The sequence below is a fragment of the Coccomyxa subellipsoidea genome (assembly GCF_000258705.1).
Source record: "Coccomyxa subellipsoidea C-169, whole genome shotgun sequence".
In the NCBI taxonomy this organism is placed as follows: domain Eukaryota; kingdom Viridiplantae; phylum Chlorophyta; class Trebouxiophyceae; family Coccomyxaceae; genus Coccomyxa; species Coccomyxa subellipsoidea.
In genome coordinates this window covers 2,155,273-2,169,454 of record NW_005178039.1, presented here as the reverse complement: position 1 = coordinate 2,169,454, position 14,182 = coordinate 2,155,273, and the positions used below count along the sequence as shown (strand labels likewise).

Here is a 14,182-nt window from a genome sequence, read left to right as displayed (position 1 = left end):
TTCCATGCCTTTCCTAAGCACCATAGAGCTGGCGCGGTTGGAGTGTGAAAAAATATATATAAATATATCTGCCTGGGACAGCGACTGACACGCACGGTGCCCAAGACAGCCAGCGCAGCACGCGTGGCACTGCGGGCCGATCACCAGGCGCTGTCGAAGAAGAGCGCGAGGGGTTGCAGGCTGTGCACGCGGCAGCGCGCCAGCACGGCCGGCCACTCGCCGACGGGCATGGCCGCGCCGGCCGCGAACAACCGCCACGAGTCGCCGGCGGCCTCGCGCGCAAACGTCATGTGGCCGCCCAGGTTGCCGCACAGCATGCACCGCAGCCGCATCGCCTCCGTGCCCACCCCTGCGCAGGTCACACATCACCCGCTTGCCCCAGCTCATATCTTACTATGGACTTTTTGCCTGCTGGGGTATACTACGATATATCCACCAATGTTAACCCCCGCCTGCACATGCTGCACCCCGAAGGATGCCCAATTTGGTTTGAGGGGGAGCAGCGAAGGCGGCACCCCTGCGCGTGCCTTCTCAGATAGGGTTTCAGCAGCATTATCCCAATTCTAGTCTGTGTCAAGGAGTGCTTGGGAGTGCGTGGGCATGGTGGGGACATGTGGTGGGCTGACCTGGGAAGGCCTGCTTGAGGTCGAGCTTGAGGGGGATGGCTGAGCAGACGGCGACGACGTCCACCTGCAGCGCGGGGCCGGACCAGGCCAGCGCGACCACGCACACCGCGGGGGACCCGCTCAGCCGCGTCATCGCCTTGCCCTTCCAGCCGCAGCCGCCCTGCAACCGCACAAACAGAAATTTCACTGCTTGTTCTGCTCTCTTTCAAGTTCATGACGGGATCCACAGCCGCATCCGAATGCGTCCCCCTCACCTGCTGCATCAACATCTCCGGGGACTTCTGCACACGATATGCTGGAATTGGCAGACCGTCGGTCTGGATGCTGAGCCTCTCATTGACAGCGCCTGCCAGATCCAGCACGACACGCAAGGAAACCCCAGGGTCTATGCATGTGCAGCAGGTGGCAGGAGTGGCTGCATTGTGTGGCAGTGGGCCAGTGACTGACAACAGCAGCGGATTGCCTAGCTTTCAAGGGAACGCCTTGCCTTGCCAGGGGGGCAGACGCCGATGGAGAGGGTCTCTGACAGGTGCACGGCGAGCATGGACTCCAGGGAGGGCTGCTGGCTGTGCTGCAGGTTGCCCGCAGCGCGCACCACAGCCGCCGGCAGCACCTGCACCATGCGCACCGCTGCACTCTCCTGCCCGCGACCGCATCCCCCGCACTGCATCACCTGCAAAACACCCATAACTTGTCATCCCTCCAATCACCTCTTACGACCCGAATCAACCCTCAGGCCTCCATTCAAGCAATAACTTTCGTTTGTTCGCACACATGCAGCAGTCCACAGGTATGCAGCAGCTCATAGGAGGTTGGAGTGTAGGTAGTGCAGGCGGAGGGCAAGAGACACAAACAAAGGCGTGGCGTGCCTGGTGGGCCTGCAGGCCGAGCAGCTGCTGGAAGATGGAGGCCTGGCCGGGGGGCGTGGGCAGCGCGCGGTCGAGGCAGGCCAGCAGCACCTGCAGCAGGTCGGTCGGCTGCAGCGCTGCGCCGCCCACCGCGTCCTCCACCGCGCGCGCCAGCGCCTCTCGCACCTCCAGCGGTGCCGCATTCGTCCCCTGCTGCGCCAACACCTGCGCGCCAAATGAACAGCTTATATTAGCCACCGGCGGCCACATCTTTTGTTGACTCATCCTGCGAGCCATTTGAGACTAGCTGCGTGGGAGTGACTGTGCACTACTCTGTAGCAGCAGTACATGTTTGACAGCAGGGAGGTCTGGCGTAGTGTTAGGTAGTCAGTCAGTTGACTGATGGGCGATTATTGAGTGTGCAGGAGAGGCAGGTGGGGGCGCACGGAGGTGGGGTTGGATAGGCCGTTGAGCGTGGGCGCTCCAAAGGGCGAGGGCGAGCGGGAGGAGGGCGTCCCAGCGCTGGCGGTCAGTGCCACAAACGCGGCGCGCAGCCCGGACAGCACGCGCAGGTTGGGGCTGGCCGGCAGCTGCGAGTCCTGGACACACCAATGCCCCAAGTGCTGTCAGTTCCACAACGCTGATGGCGGTGTCTCCTGAGTGCAGGCTACCAAAGGGCGTCCACCGTGGCATTCTCATCATGCAATGTAGATATACTTAGAGACTTACTGAGCATCAACTGTATGTTACTGTATGTACTGTATGTTTGTGATGAGAGAATCAGGGAGCACCTGAACGGTGATGAGGCTGGTGCGGAACTGGGGCAGGTGCCACAGGGCGATGCATGTTCCGCTGAGGAAGCTGAGCAGGTCGCTGTTCACAGCCTGCACCCTCTCGAGACCGTACACGGGGGCCGCCTTGGGCACCGGCAGGCGCCTCTGCCCCAGCTGCTCCTCAAATCGCTGGCCTACACATATGCCATCACAGCTGTCATGCCCACATCTCCTTCCTCCTTTGCCACTTATATGCATTCAAGGCTGCAAGGTCCACATATTTGAAGGTACAAAAACTACATGACGGTATTGGTGCAGCAGTTTCAGAGATCCTGCATGTGAAGCAGAAATGAGGCGCACCCAAGATGACAGGGCTGCTGCTGGTCCGAGACAGGGACGGCACTTTGCCGTGGTATCCATTCTGCAGCGCGGCACTGCCCTCCCATCCTCCGTTGATACCCTGGCCAACATAGTATATCCCTTCAACATCCTGCAGGCCTCACCTTCTCACCCTGCAAGTAATGCACCCCTCTGCAGCTGGTAGCCCGCCGTAAATTCTTATAACGAAAATCAGTGCACTTACCAGAGGAGGCCCTGGCGGTCTGGGCTGCTGCTGCTGCGGAGATGCTGATGGCAGCCATGCCGGCAGCGAGGCGACGGAGTTTGCACCGTTATTGGAGTTGGAAGACGGGAGCGGTGACCCACGCATTTGGCCCTGCAGCATCGACCATTGTGCCAGCTGGCTCTGCTGTCGCTGCTGCTGCAACAAAGGGGCCAGCGACACTTCTGGAGCACCCAAACGCTGCTGGCCGTAGAACATGGAGCCCAGAATGTCGCTTGCGCTCTCAGCCCTGTGCACATTCGCAGCTGCACAGACACACCCGGATATCAAGTCCCTGGTATCCCTCTTCTACGTTTTACTCATGCTTCAAACAGCACCCTTCCCAACTAAATTCACAGAGACAATGCAACTACTTCAGGGACAAGGCAAGAGGACCAGAGTCTGCCCATGTTCACCTGGCGGGGGCAATGCCGGCCGCAGCGGGGGTGCTGCTTGAGCGGCAGGGTTGCTGGGCCGCAGCAGGGGGCCGGCCCCGGGCGCCTTGCGGGCCGGCTGCGCGACCACCGGATCACGCCGGTAGTCGGCCGCCAGCGCGCGGTGCAGCGGGTTGTCCCCGAACGGGTCAAACGCATCCACCGCAGCGGGCGCAGCCGAAGCAGCAGGCGGGGCGATGCTCGTGGCGGCCACGGCGACGCCGCCGAGGCCGCCATTCCCACGGCCCCAGCCGCCCATCTGCGCCCACCCGGGCATGGCCGCGGTGTCGGCCGGGCCGCCCGCCGCAGGAAAGATCCGGCTCAGCGAGGCTGTGCGCTTTGGCGGCGCCACGATCTGGTCCTGCGTGGGTGGGCCCTCAGCCACAGGAGCCTGTGCTGCTGCGGGAGGTGACCTCTCCTCAGGTGCGAGGGCGACACCGCTGGGGTTCCAGGAGACCACCGGGTCCGTGTTGGATATGATGGCGCTGGTGGCAGCGGCTGAGGCGCTTGCGGCGCGTGCCAGAGGGCCTGGTGCACCCCGGGCCCAGCGTTTGAAGGTGGGTTCCTCCACTCTCGTCTCTGCCGGCGGTGGCGGTTGCTCCTTCACGGGCTCCTGCTGTGGCTGCTGCGCCTTTGCCTTTGCCCAGCCCGCAAAGGCTGGGTGCTCATGCACTGCCGGTGCCGGCTGCTGGGCTTGCTGCTCTTGCTGCTCCTGCAGCGGCGGCTGCTCAGGGACCGGATGATTCTTTGCCTGCGCGGCATCCGGTGACACCTGCGGCGACGCCGGCTTCGGCGGCGGTGGCGGGGGTGGCTGGATTGATGCTGCTGGCTCCTGCTGCTGCTGCTGTGGCTGCTGCTGTTCCCAGGTGCTCGTAAGCTGCGGAGCAGCGGGAGAGGCAGGAGGCACGCTCTGCTGCATGCCTGTCAGGGAGTTCTCCGACGCGGAGGCGGTCATGGCGACGGCCTTGGCGCGGCCGTCCCGGGGCCCGGGCGCGGTGATTGCGGAGGGCGGCGGCGGCACGGGCGGCAGCGGCTGTGCGAGCGGGTTGAGCTGCTCCGCGTCGCTGGACGGCCGCGCTATCGGTGATGATGGCGCAGTCCCCGATGGCAGGTCAAATGGCGGGTGCGAGAACCTGCAAATTCAGAGCCACTAATCCGTCAGCTCAAGCTGGCAACAAGAAGTGTTACCCCAAGCAAGCACTTCACAGATGCATGGTTGCTTTGCTGAAGAGGGAGAGCAAAGTTGCGGGTGCCTTTGGCATACCTGCACTCGTCGCCGTACTTGCAGCGGCCGCGCACCCAGTCGCGGCAGGGGCCGGCCTTCTGGCACTTGCAGGTGTCCCACAGGCGGTTTTGGCGGCCGCACTCGCAGGTCCAGTCCCCAAAGTACGACACGATGCGCATCTTCGGGGCCGCTGCCTCCTTCTCCTTCTCCTGCAGTCACATCAAATCCCATAAATATTAGAGTGATACCCAGACTTCCAAGATTCACCCTCAGCACACAAACTCCTCATCAAGACGGTTTGCAGTGCCACATAAAATTTAGAAATCAGGCTCTTAAGTGAGCCCCGCACCAGGTTCTCTTTGTAGCGCTGCTTGCGGTTGCGCTTCTTCTTGGCCTCGGCGGCCGGGCCCTGCCAGTCGGGGGACGCTTCCGGCTGCGCGTCGGGGCCGCCAGCGGATTCGCGGGGGGTCTTCACGTCGCGCAGGGAGGCCTGGATGGCTGCACGGGTCGCCGCGTCAAATTCCGCCTCGTTCATGAGGCCATTGGGCCCCGGCTCGGCGGCGGGCGCGTCTGCCGGCGCGCTTGCCTCCCCGTCGCTCGACTCCTCCTCTTGAGCGGCCGACGCTCCATTCGTCACTTCTGCCAGTCACAGACCGAGGTGAAGTCGGGTACGCCCTCACAACAAATTCATCATGTTTCTAAACCAACCGGAGGGCGTTTGCAGGCTGGTAGCTTGCTATGTGCTGGCATAATATGGCACACATGACATGAGTACACGTCATGAACATACGTGAAATGCGAAGACATGGAAGAGACAGAAATGATGGGAATGGGAAAAGAGGCGTACCGGAGGTCTCAGCCTGCTGCTGGCTGGCTGCGGCCGTCCGGAGGCGTTCCTGCTCCTTGTGTCGCTGCAGCTTCTCCCCCTCAACCTCTTTCCTTCGCCGCTCCAGCGCCGCCTCATACTCAATGTCCAGGTCCTAATCACAGCAAACATCTTTGGTGCTTCTGCAAAGACTGAGACAGAGATGCTCTTCTGCACAAAAGTATGCACAAAGGCATCCAAGCCACCTCAGGACAGGTGTCAAGCTATTGACGCCACTCAGCTGTATTAAGTAGCAAGCAGGTTGATGCTCAAGAGCGGTACCTTCTGGGACCCTTGCTGCTTTATCCTCGCAGCTGCTGGCGCTGCGTCTGTCTGAAGCGCCGCTTCACTCTCTCTTTCACCTGCAACAATGCGAAAGAGTTTGGGCTGATGCCTCCTGGAACTTGGACAATGTAAGTGTGCACAGTTGAGGTGCATGGTACCAAGCACTGACCCTTTGGAGCCTTGCCAGCCTTCTTCTTCGCCTTGATCTTCTTCCCCTTCTTCTCCTCGGCAGCCTGCATGAATGCAAGTACCAAAATGAGATCCATGTAGGGCAATCATGATCATCAAGGGCCCTGAAGCCCCTGCCTCCCTTTCGCAACACCAGTTTGTACGCCCATCCAGCGGCAGAAGAGCTCCAATACCCCACCTTCTTGCCGGCATCCTCCAGCTCCAGCTCGAGCAGCAGCCGCGCGGCAGCTTCCTCCCTGTCGTGGGCGGCAGCTGCCTCGATGTGTGCACGCACCAGCTCCAGTGCCCTCTCAGTTATCTCCCCGGCCAAGTCCACGCAGGCCAGCTCCTGCGCATCAACAGCGGCAGTCTCTCAGCCGCCAGTGCGCAGTTTCCTTAAGTGCCTTGTCCCTCTCTCTGCATGGGTGCAACCGTAAAATCTTGTAAACTTCGTTGGTATTTCATGTGATGGTGAAAAGAGCTGACCTGGAGCTTGCGCCGAGCGTTCTCCAGCTCGTCCCAGAACTTCTGGATGTCGGACCTGAAGGCGTTGGTGAGCTGCTTGGAGTGCTCGGTCGCCTGTGCAAAGTCCCGGGCCTCCGGCAGCCCCGGCTGCAGGTATGGCCTCTCCGCGTATAGGTTGATGGCCTGCCATGGACAGCACACCCCCCCCATTAGCTCACAAGGCTGTCATCTCCGTCCCTCAAGAGAGTCATGCAAGCCTCAACAGAGTCACAAATGGCTCAAGAGCTCAACACTGCATAGACCGGCGGTTTAAGCCACCAGGCAATGGGCAGAGTGTCTCGCGGTGGCTCCACAACGCTGCAGGGATGCGAGTGGGCCCACCTGGGCGACGTAGAGGATGCGGTACCAGGGCTGCTGCGCAAGGGATGCGGCCTCAGAGTTGTCGGCGGCCGCCAGGAAGTCGGAGGGAACGCCGTCCGGGTTGAGCAGCGCGTCCATGGTGCAGCGGTGGTCCGTGCACGTGCGCAGCTGCGCCGCCGCGTTGTCGTGCTGCCGCTTCGCATTCTCCTCCCGGATCTGCATGCACATGGGCACCATTTCTACAAATGTCCTCTCACCTTCACATAGGAGAGGACAATGCATAATATTATCCCTGTATTCCACAGGGACTCTCCTCTTGGCTGGCTTGCGCAGGTCAGAACATGTCATCCACAAGGCATTAGGTCGGGGAGAAAATTAGGGGCGTGTTAGAGAAAGAGAGAAGGCCCTGATGGCAACGGGAGTGGAAGAGGGGCACCACCTTGGCGGTGTTGACCTGCTCCTCCTCGGAGTTGACACGCGCGGTGCAGCTGTCGATGCGCGCCTTCAGGTCCGCCACCTTCTCCCGGTACTCCGCCTCCTTTGTAGCCTGCCCGGCAACACACCAGCATGTATCAAGCCACCACTCAAAGCTCTTTGCTGGGCCATATTGCCTTGCAGTGCTCAGCAAACTTGCATCTAGCATCAGGTGCAAGGCCAATCATACAATTGCAAATAACGTTTATGGCTGCCTGACTCAATCTGCAACAGTGCCACAGTACCACATGCTGAAGGATGTTCAACTAAGAAATTGACACAAGCCCGCTGTGTTTTGGCCGCACCTTGTCGATGGGGTCGCGCTTGCGGTGGTTGGCGGGGCCTTCCAGCTGCACGTGGTTGAGCTCCGCATCCGCGTCGGCCAGCTCGGCCTGCGCGGCGGCCAGGCGTTCGGCCGCGGCGGATCCCTGCACGGCGCTCTCGCGCGCCTCCTCCGCCCACATCGCCTGCTGCAGCCCCAGCGCCGCCATCTCCCTGTCCAGCAGCGCTTGCGCGTACCTGCGAGCCGGCCCCCAACCACTTCAACACCCCATTTTTTGCACTTCTCCTCTCGTCTGTATTGTCCTTCAAGCTTCAGGGTTCAGTGAAGAACCTTGCAGTTGATAATCTGCAGGTGTTTGGTGCGACGACGGAAAAAGAGTATTCCAGCTGGTTGGGAAAGAAGGGTGTAGATCAAAAGGCTGACCTGACAGCGGAGGGGTCGGCGAGCAGCTGCATCTGCTGCTCCTGGGAGGGCTGCTTGACGGCGGCCTCGCAGAACTGGCGCACAGCGGAGGGCGCACAGGGCTGCCCCTGGGCCGCCTCGCTGGGAGGCAGCAGCGCCTCCACGTACTGCGCCGCCTGCGCCCGCAGCGACGCCGAGCCCCTCTCCTCCAGCTCCCGCACCTCCCGGATCGCCCGCTCCGACCCGCGCCTGCCAGAATCGCACAAAGCGCAACGCTAATGTGGTTCTACTACAATATGTCTGGCATTCTGATGAATGCAGGGCCACACCAGCAGTCCACAGTTTCAAGAAACTTCTCCAGCAGAGCAGTAGATCATGTGCATGCTTGAATGGAAAGGCGCCTTTCGGGTTATCGAATACAGGGCAGAATGCATTTACTGCTCTGGCAGTACCTGGCATGGCAATCAGCAGCATGCATCGTCCTCGTTGCTGCCACCTCCTGAAAGACACTCTTGCGCAAGCTGCTTCTGTAATAACTCTCGCAAGCTCCATACATCTTTCGCTGCACAGTAGGGAAGGTGGTCTTAGCGCGCACCGCAGCTGCTGCAGGCGGCTCTTCTTGGAGCCGAGCTCGTTGAGGCGGCGCCACACGCGTGCGATGTCCTCATAGAGGCCCAGCAGCGCAGCGTCGGCCGTCTTGCCGCTCAGCAGTTCGCGCCGCCGCTCCATCACCGCCGCGGCCGTCGTGTTCACCACCGCGCCGTACGCCCAGCGCAGCAGCCGCAGACCGACGTCCGCCTCCGCGATGCCGCCGGTGGTAGTGCCGCCGGGGGTTCCATTTGTGTCGGCGCCCCTGGCCTCCAGCAGGTGGTTCATCCACCAGGGCTGCACCACCAGGCTTGGCTCCCCTGCCTCCGCCGTGTTGTCCTCAAGCTCTGGCTCCTCCTGGGCCCTGCCACACAGACAGATGCATTTCAGTACCCTGTCCCTCTGCTGCTTGTTGACAACTGCTCTGCATCTGGTAGGGTTAGAACGGCAGTCTATATATGACAGCCTTGGCACCCCTGTCTTACAGTCATAGGTAGAGAGTGGGGACGGCAGGGGCGGCACCTGATGAGGCGGGTGTCCTCCTCGGCGCCCTGAGCGCCCAGGACGTCGTCGGCGATGTTGTCCAGCTGGTCTGCGTCCGAGGGTGATGCGAAGCCGAACAGCGGCGGGCACACCTGCTCCTCGTCCCAGTCCCCCTTCGCGCAGCACCCACTACCCTCAGCACCTCAGCTGCTCACGCTGCAACTTCAGGACGGGCTCTCCCACTGCTCCCACGAGTTAGTGGAACCCGTACGGACTCATTCTGGCTGTATGGTCTTTAATAAGTAGTGCAATGGCAACAGGAGAAGGCACACCCCGTCGCTGCTGGTGCCGTCAGAGAGGGGTGGGCCAGTGGGGGGGACGACGCCCGGGCAGGGCCCCATCGGCATGTACTGGCAGATGTAGCGCAGCAGCGTGTTCAGGTCGCCCATGGGCAGCTGGCTCAGCGCCGCCTGCAGCAGTGTCAATAGCCCATCGATCAGTGAACTAACACAAGCCATCAAAGTTTATCCCACTATATCCCCTTCAATGCATAGCGACATTGCAGTCTGTCACATACCTAATCAAATCAACCAAACGCTACCTACGCATCAAAATGTCAGGTTTGTGTTGCTGAGGTTATTAATGCAAGATGCTGTGTGCACCTCCAGCTCGTGCGGGTGCTGCAGCGGTTTGCTGGAGGGCGGCAGAGCGGGCTGCGACGGCGCGGCCGCAGCCGTCCCGGCAGCGCCCTGCTGCTGTGCTGCGAAACGCTCGTCCACGGCGGCGTTGGCGGCCAGCTCGTGGTCCATCATGCGCTGCATGAGGGCGGGCGCGCGCATGCAGATCATGTTGAGCGTGGCCGCAAAGTTGCTGGGGTCGACGCGCCACAGGTTGTTGATATACTGCATAATGTGCGATACCAGCTGCCCCTCGTAGCTGCCCGGCGGCCCGATCTGGGCAGCCTCCATGGGCAGCATGGCCCCCAGAGAAGCAGGGTCCGGGTAGGGCGCGTGGATCATGCCCAATGGCGCTCCGCTGGCCGGCAGCCAAGGCATCGGCTGCATGGCAATCATTGAGGACGCAGCCGCATGCGGCGCAGTGCCATTCGTCAGAGCAGGAGGCAGCGGGGCCGCCTGCGGAAAGCACAACATCTTTGAAGGTCACACAGATGAATGGTGGGAACCCTGCAAATGTCTCAAAAGCAATGCACGCCGCAGTGTCCCCTGACATGCCCTCAGACGTCTGCATTGCAACAGGCAAGGCACTGGTTTGCGCACGGCACTACCTGCAAAGCACTAAACGAGAACGAGCGGCCCGCTCAGGAAATGCATAGCAGACCACTTCTAGCACAGGGCAAATACCTCTGGTTTGGGGAAGCCAGCCTTTCTGACCCTGTCGGCATATGACAGCATCGGCGTGGAGGAGCCCCCGTTCTGGGCGCCCGCCGCCCTCTCGGAGTACGCGTTCCGCCACAGCTCCAGCTGCTTCGGGAACAGGCTCCTCCAGGGCGAGCTGCCGTCCGTCTGACCCTCACCGCTGTTCATGCTCGGCCCATTCACCCCCTGGCAGAACAACCGCTCGTCACTCAAGTGCCTGAGACGTTAACAGTAGTGCTGGTCGTCACCAGATCAACGTCCTCACCCATCTTGCCACAGAAAGGCTGTTGACAGTAGATTGACTTTATTGTCTGCTGCAATTGGGTTTTGACCCCTGCTTACTTGGAAACGCATCCCTGCTATGTTGGCTGCACGAGGGCACAAGATTCAACACAAAAGAAGAGCAGGCGGCAACTGACCCATGGATGCGAGGCTCCACTGCCGTCGGTGGCCGCAGCCGAGCTGCCCCCATCACCCTCAGCACCGCTCTCCCCACGGCTTCTGCGCGTGCCCCGCGGGGGCAGCGATACCCCTCCATTCAGGTGCGGCACCTGCTCTGCCGCCTGCTGCGCACCAGATGACCCTGCATCGAGCTGCACCGGCGCAAAGACCGGGTGCCCAAGCGCCATGGACCCCGGCGGCATCTGCTCCGGCTGAAGCACCTGCAACCCCAAGAATGGATGTCATCTCTCCATTTAAGGTGGCTAAGAGCCTCAGACTATTGGGCGTGCTGCAAAATTTGGGTGCCACTGATGGATGGTGCATCTACTTCATCACCAGACCAAAAGTGATAAATTGGTAAATCTCAACAAAGCAACATGATTGAGTGACGCCAGACCCCATAAACAAGGTAGCGTTCAAAGGGGTTTACCTGCTGCCCGTCGGGCCCAAAAGGCAGCCGGCTGCGCATCTGGGCCTCCATGCTCTGGTTCCAGTCGTCAAACCACTGCGAGGCTTCCGCGGTGCCGAACGGCGGCAGCGCGCCCGGCGGCAGCCGCGACCCCAGCGCCGCCAGGCTGTCGCGCACATACTCCTCGTCCAGACTCCCAAAGCTGCCGCGGCTGGAGAAGAAGTCCGAGTCATCCTGCACCAGCACGCATCGCCTCGATTCTAACCTCCACTCAGTGAGCGGTAAGTAGCCCTGGTCTTTGTATTTTAGTTGCATAGCAAGAAGGAACAGCGGCTGGGGCGTGGGACCCAGAGCATGGAGATTCTACTTTGCTAGGCATGACAGGGGGCGGAGGCAAAGAGGTCACCTCCCAGCCGCAGTGCAGGGAGGCGGGGTCCTGCGAAGCGATGCGCTCATAGGACTGCAGCTTGGCCTGGCCGCCGCCCACCAGCTCCAGGTGGTGGCAGCGCAGGCAGAGCACTCCGCCCGTCTCTGCCGTGCTCCTGTAGTGGTCCCCAACAACCTGCCCCACAGACAAACGCACTCTTTCACAACCCACCAAACGTCGCCAGGCATCTTCCCATCCCTATGACTGCTGCTTGGGTGTGCCGTGGTTATTTTGGCAAGCCGCAACGTGTTGGGCTGGAGCTTGGAAAGGGGGTAAATGTGCACCTGGCAATTGCAGCTGTTGCAGATGCAGGGCAAGCCGTCCTCACTGAGCTGGACGCCCTCGTGGCAGGCGTCCACGTGGGTGAGGAAGTCCTTGGCGCTGGTGAACTGCCGCGGCGCGCCCTCCTTGCCGGGGCAGAAGGGGCAGATCCAGAAGCAGGCGCGCATGTTGCTGTACTCCCTCAGCAGGCTCAGCCCATGCTCCAGCTCCTCTGCTATCTGCTGCCCATGCTCCCTCTGGATGACTGCGAGTGCAATCCACAGTCCGGCCTCAATATCAAGCCTAACCAAGCCCAAGGCACATGCAACAACGTATTGTTAGAGCGAGGGGTTCATTGATATCCTTGAGGAGCTCATGACAGGGCAACAGCACCGCTGCTATGCATGGCAGCGAGGTTAAATGCATGGCAGTAAGGGTAAATGGGTGCACACCCTGCAGCAGGCGCCGGATGGGGACTTTGAGCAGCTGCCGCCGCCGCGTTGGGCCCTGCTTCAGCCAGAAGTCCTTCACGTCCTGGAACCGCTCCTGCATGGTCAGCTCGTTGCGCCGCTCGTTCGCCTTGCGCGCCTTCCGCCGGTTCAGAGCCGTCGGGTCCTGCACATCAGGACAATGCTCAAGGATGCTCAATCTCAATGCTCCGCCCACATGTAGATGTCCATGTGCAGCAAACGATCTCTAGACACATCTTCCTTTACGCATAGGACAGACACCTCGTGCACTACCGTAAAGTTCTCTGCTCTGCAGGATTACAAATTGTCACCACCGGCACCAAATGTGCTTCATATACATCTTCCAGTGTGCACAGGGCGGAGCATCGACGCAATATGCATTTCATGATGCTGCAGGCTGAAATACAGTATACCAGGCATGTGCAGCAAGGGCTTCAATGTGCAGGCGGGCGCCACCTTGCCGTAGTCGAAGTCGCGGTCCATGGATAGGCTGGCCTGGGAGGCGGGCCCGTCCTGGCGCGGCCCCAACGAGGGCTGCGGCACGCTGGCCATTGGGCCGGCCGAGCGCGCGGCGCAGCCGTCCTGCGGCTTGATGCGCTTGATGAGGTCGGCCATGGCCTGCTGCTTCTCCACCTGCTGCTGCAGCGCCTCCAGCAGCGCCGTCTTGCTCAGCAGCAGCTGATTCGCCCACGCCTTGAGCTCCTCGTGGTGCGGCCTGTCCACAGGGAAGGCATCCTTGAATGGGGCGCCCACACCACACGAAGGCATGGTCAACAGGCATGCAAAGGGCACCTTCAAGCAGGACCGATGACAGTCTACCCTGCATGGAAGCTTCACGCTCTGCTCTGAGGCTGCTGAGACATGGGCAATGTGTATTTAGGGGAGCGAACTTCTCTGCATGCTTCATTGCAGCATGCATCAATACAATGAGGGGTAAAACAGGTGGCAGGCTCACTTCAGGATGTGCTGCAGCAGGTTGACGACGCCGTTCATGGGGATCTGCGTGGTCTGCAGCAGGGTGTGGCAGCTGCGCAGCACGTCCTGCATGTGGAGCAGGACCTCCCTCTTCTCATTAGCCAGCTCCTGCCACCTGCCCTCCTTCACCCACGCCTGCACCTGGTCCTGGATCCTCTGCGCCATTGTGAACAAGAAGTCAAACATCAGCAGTCGGTATGCACAGCACAGATGTCAGAGTCCATATCTCTTGAGCCGGCGCTCCTTGAGCGGGTGCATCATACAATGGGACCTCGAAATATCTGGGCATCACACAATTGCTGGTGAATGAGGAAGGATCCATTACCAGGCAGCATGGATCGCAAGTCTTCTGGGTGAGTGTAGATATGCAGATGACTGGCTCGTTCAGGATTGGTTGAGCAGCAAGAGATTTCTTGCAGGCTTCGTAAGCTCCCTGGAACTGCTGCCGCATTTCTTCGCACTCCTGACCGCTCGGCAATGAAGGGCAGCTTCCAAGACTCGCACACACCAGAGCATTGGTGACCATGGTCGCTCTGAGTGCTGCACAGCTGAGCGACGCAGGGCACAGGTCACTGGCCGTTTGCCCGCTGTCAAGCGCCTCTTGCAGCAAGTCCAGACGCTGCCTATTATTCTGAGTGGATTCTGCAGGATCCAGAGTGGCTGCTTCGTGGTAGAGCAAGCGTGCCTGCAACAGAAGACACCAATCATCAGCAAAATGCAGGACGCACGATAACGGATCGCCGAAGAAAGAGCAGAACTTACCAGGTATCGGTGTGGCAAAGGCGATCTGGGATATTCTTTCGCCAATCTTAGGAGCGCTTTCTTGGCTTTTGGCCTGCAACGGAAGGATAGGTATGAACAACTGACCTTGCATCAGTCCTTGCAGACTTTGAACCCTACACCTTGATTGGCATTTATGTCTACGTACCTCGCTCCTTGCACA

At 60.6% G+C, this 14,182-nt stretch overlaps 1 protein-coding gene across 1 annotated transcript; it reads right to left on the bottom strand.

The window, feature by feature from the left end:
- Window positions 1-140: 140 nt before the first annotated feature.
- Window positions 141-14,153, bottom strand: COCSUDRAFT_61635 (hypothetical protein; the record flags this gene model as incomplete). The annotated part of the gene is made up of 35 exons (XM_005649903.1): window positions 141-349; window positions 627-786; window positions 881-972; window positions 1,107-1,299; window positions 1,481-1,699; window positions 1,921-2,073; window positions 2,266-2,441; window positions 2,608-2,707; window positions 2,831-3,114; window positions 3,265-4,415; window positions 4,547-4,716; window positions 4,857-5,146; window positions 5,355-5,487; window positions 5,655-5,734; window positions 5,827-5,890; window positions 6,025-6,174; window positions 6,312-6,473; window positions 6,672-6,866; window positions 7,087-7,197; window positions 7,430-7,643; window positions 7,831-8,058; window positions 8,405-8,761; window positions 8,920-9,053; window positions 9,213-9,350; window positions 9,543-10,013; window positions 10,242-10,442; window positions 10,676-10,918; window positions 11,128-11,340; window positions 11,513-11,668; window positions 11,818-12,059; window positions 12,247-12,409; window positions 12,721-12,979; window positions 13,220-13,395; window positions 13,748-13,924; window positions 14,142-14,153. 35 exons carry the CDS (start codon window positions 14,151-14,153, stop codon window positions 141-143), a joined length of 7,476 nt encoding a protein of 2,491 aa, XP_005649960.1.
- Between the last annotated feature and the right edge of the window lie 29 nt (window positions 14,154-14,182).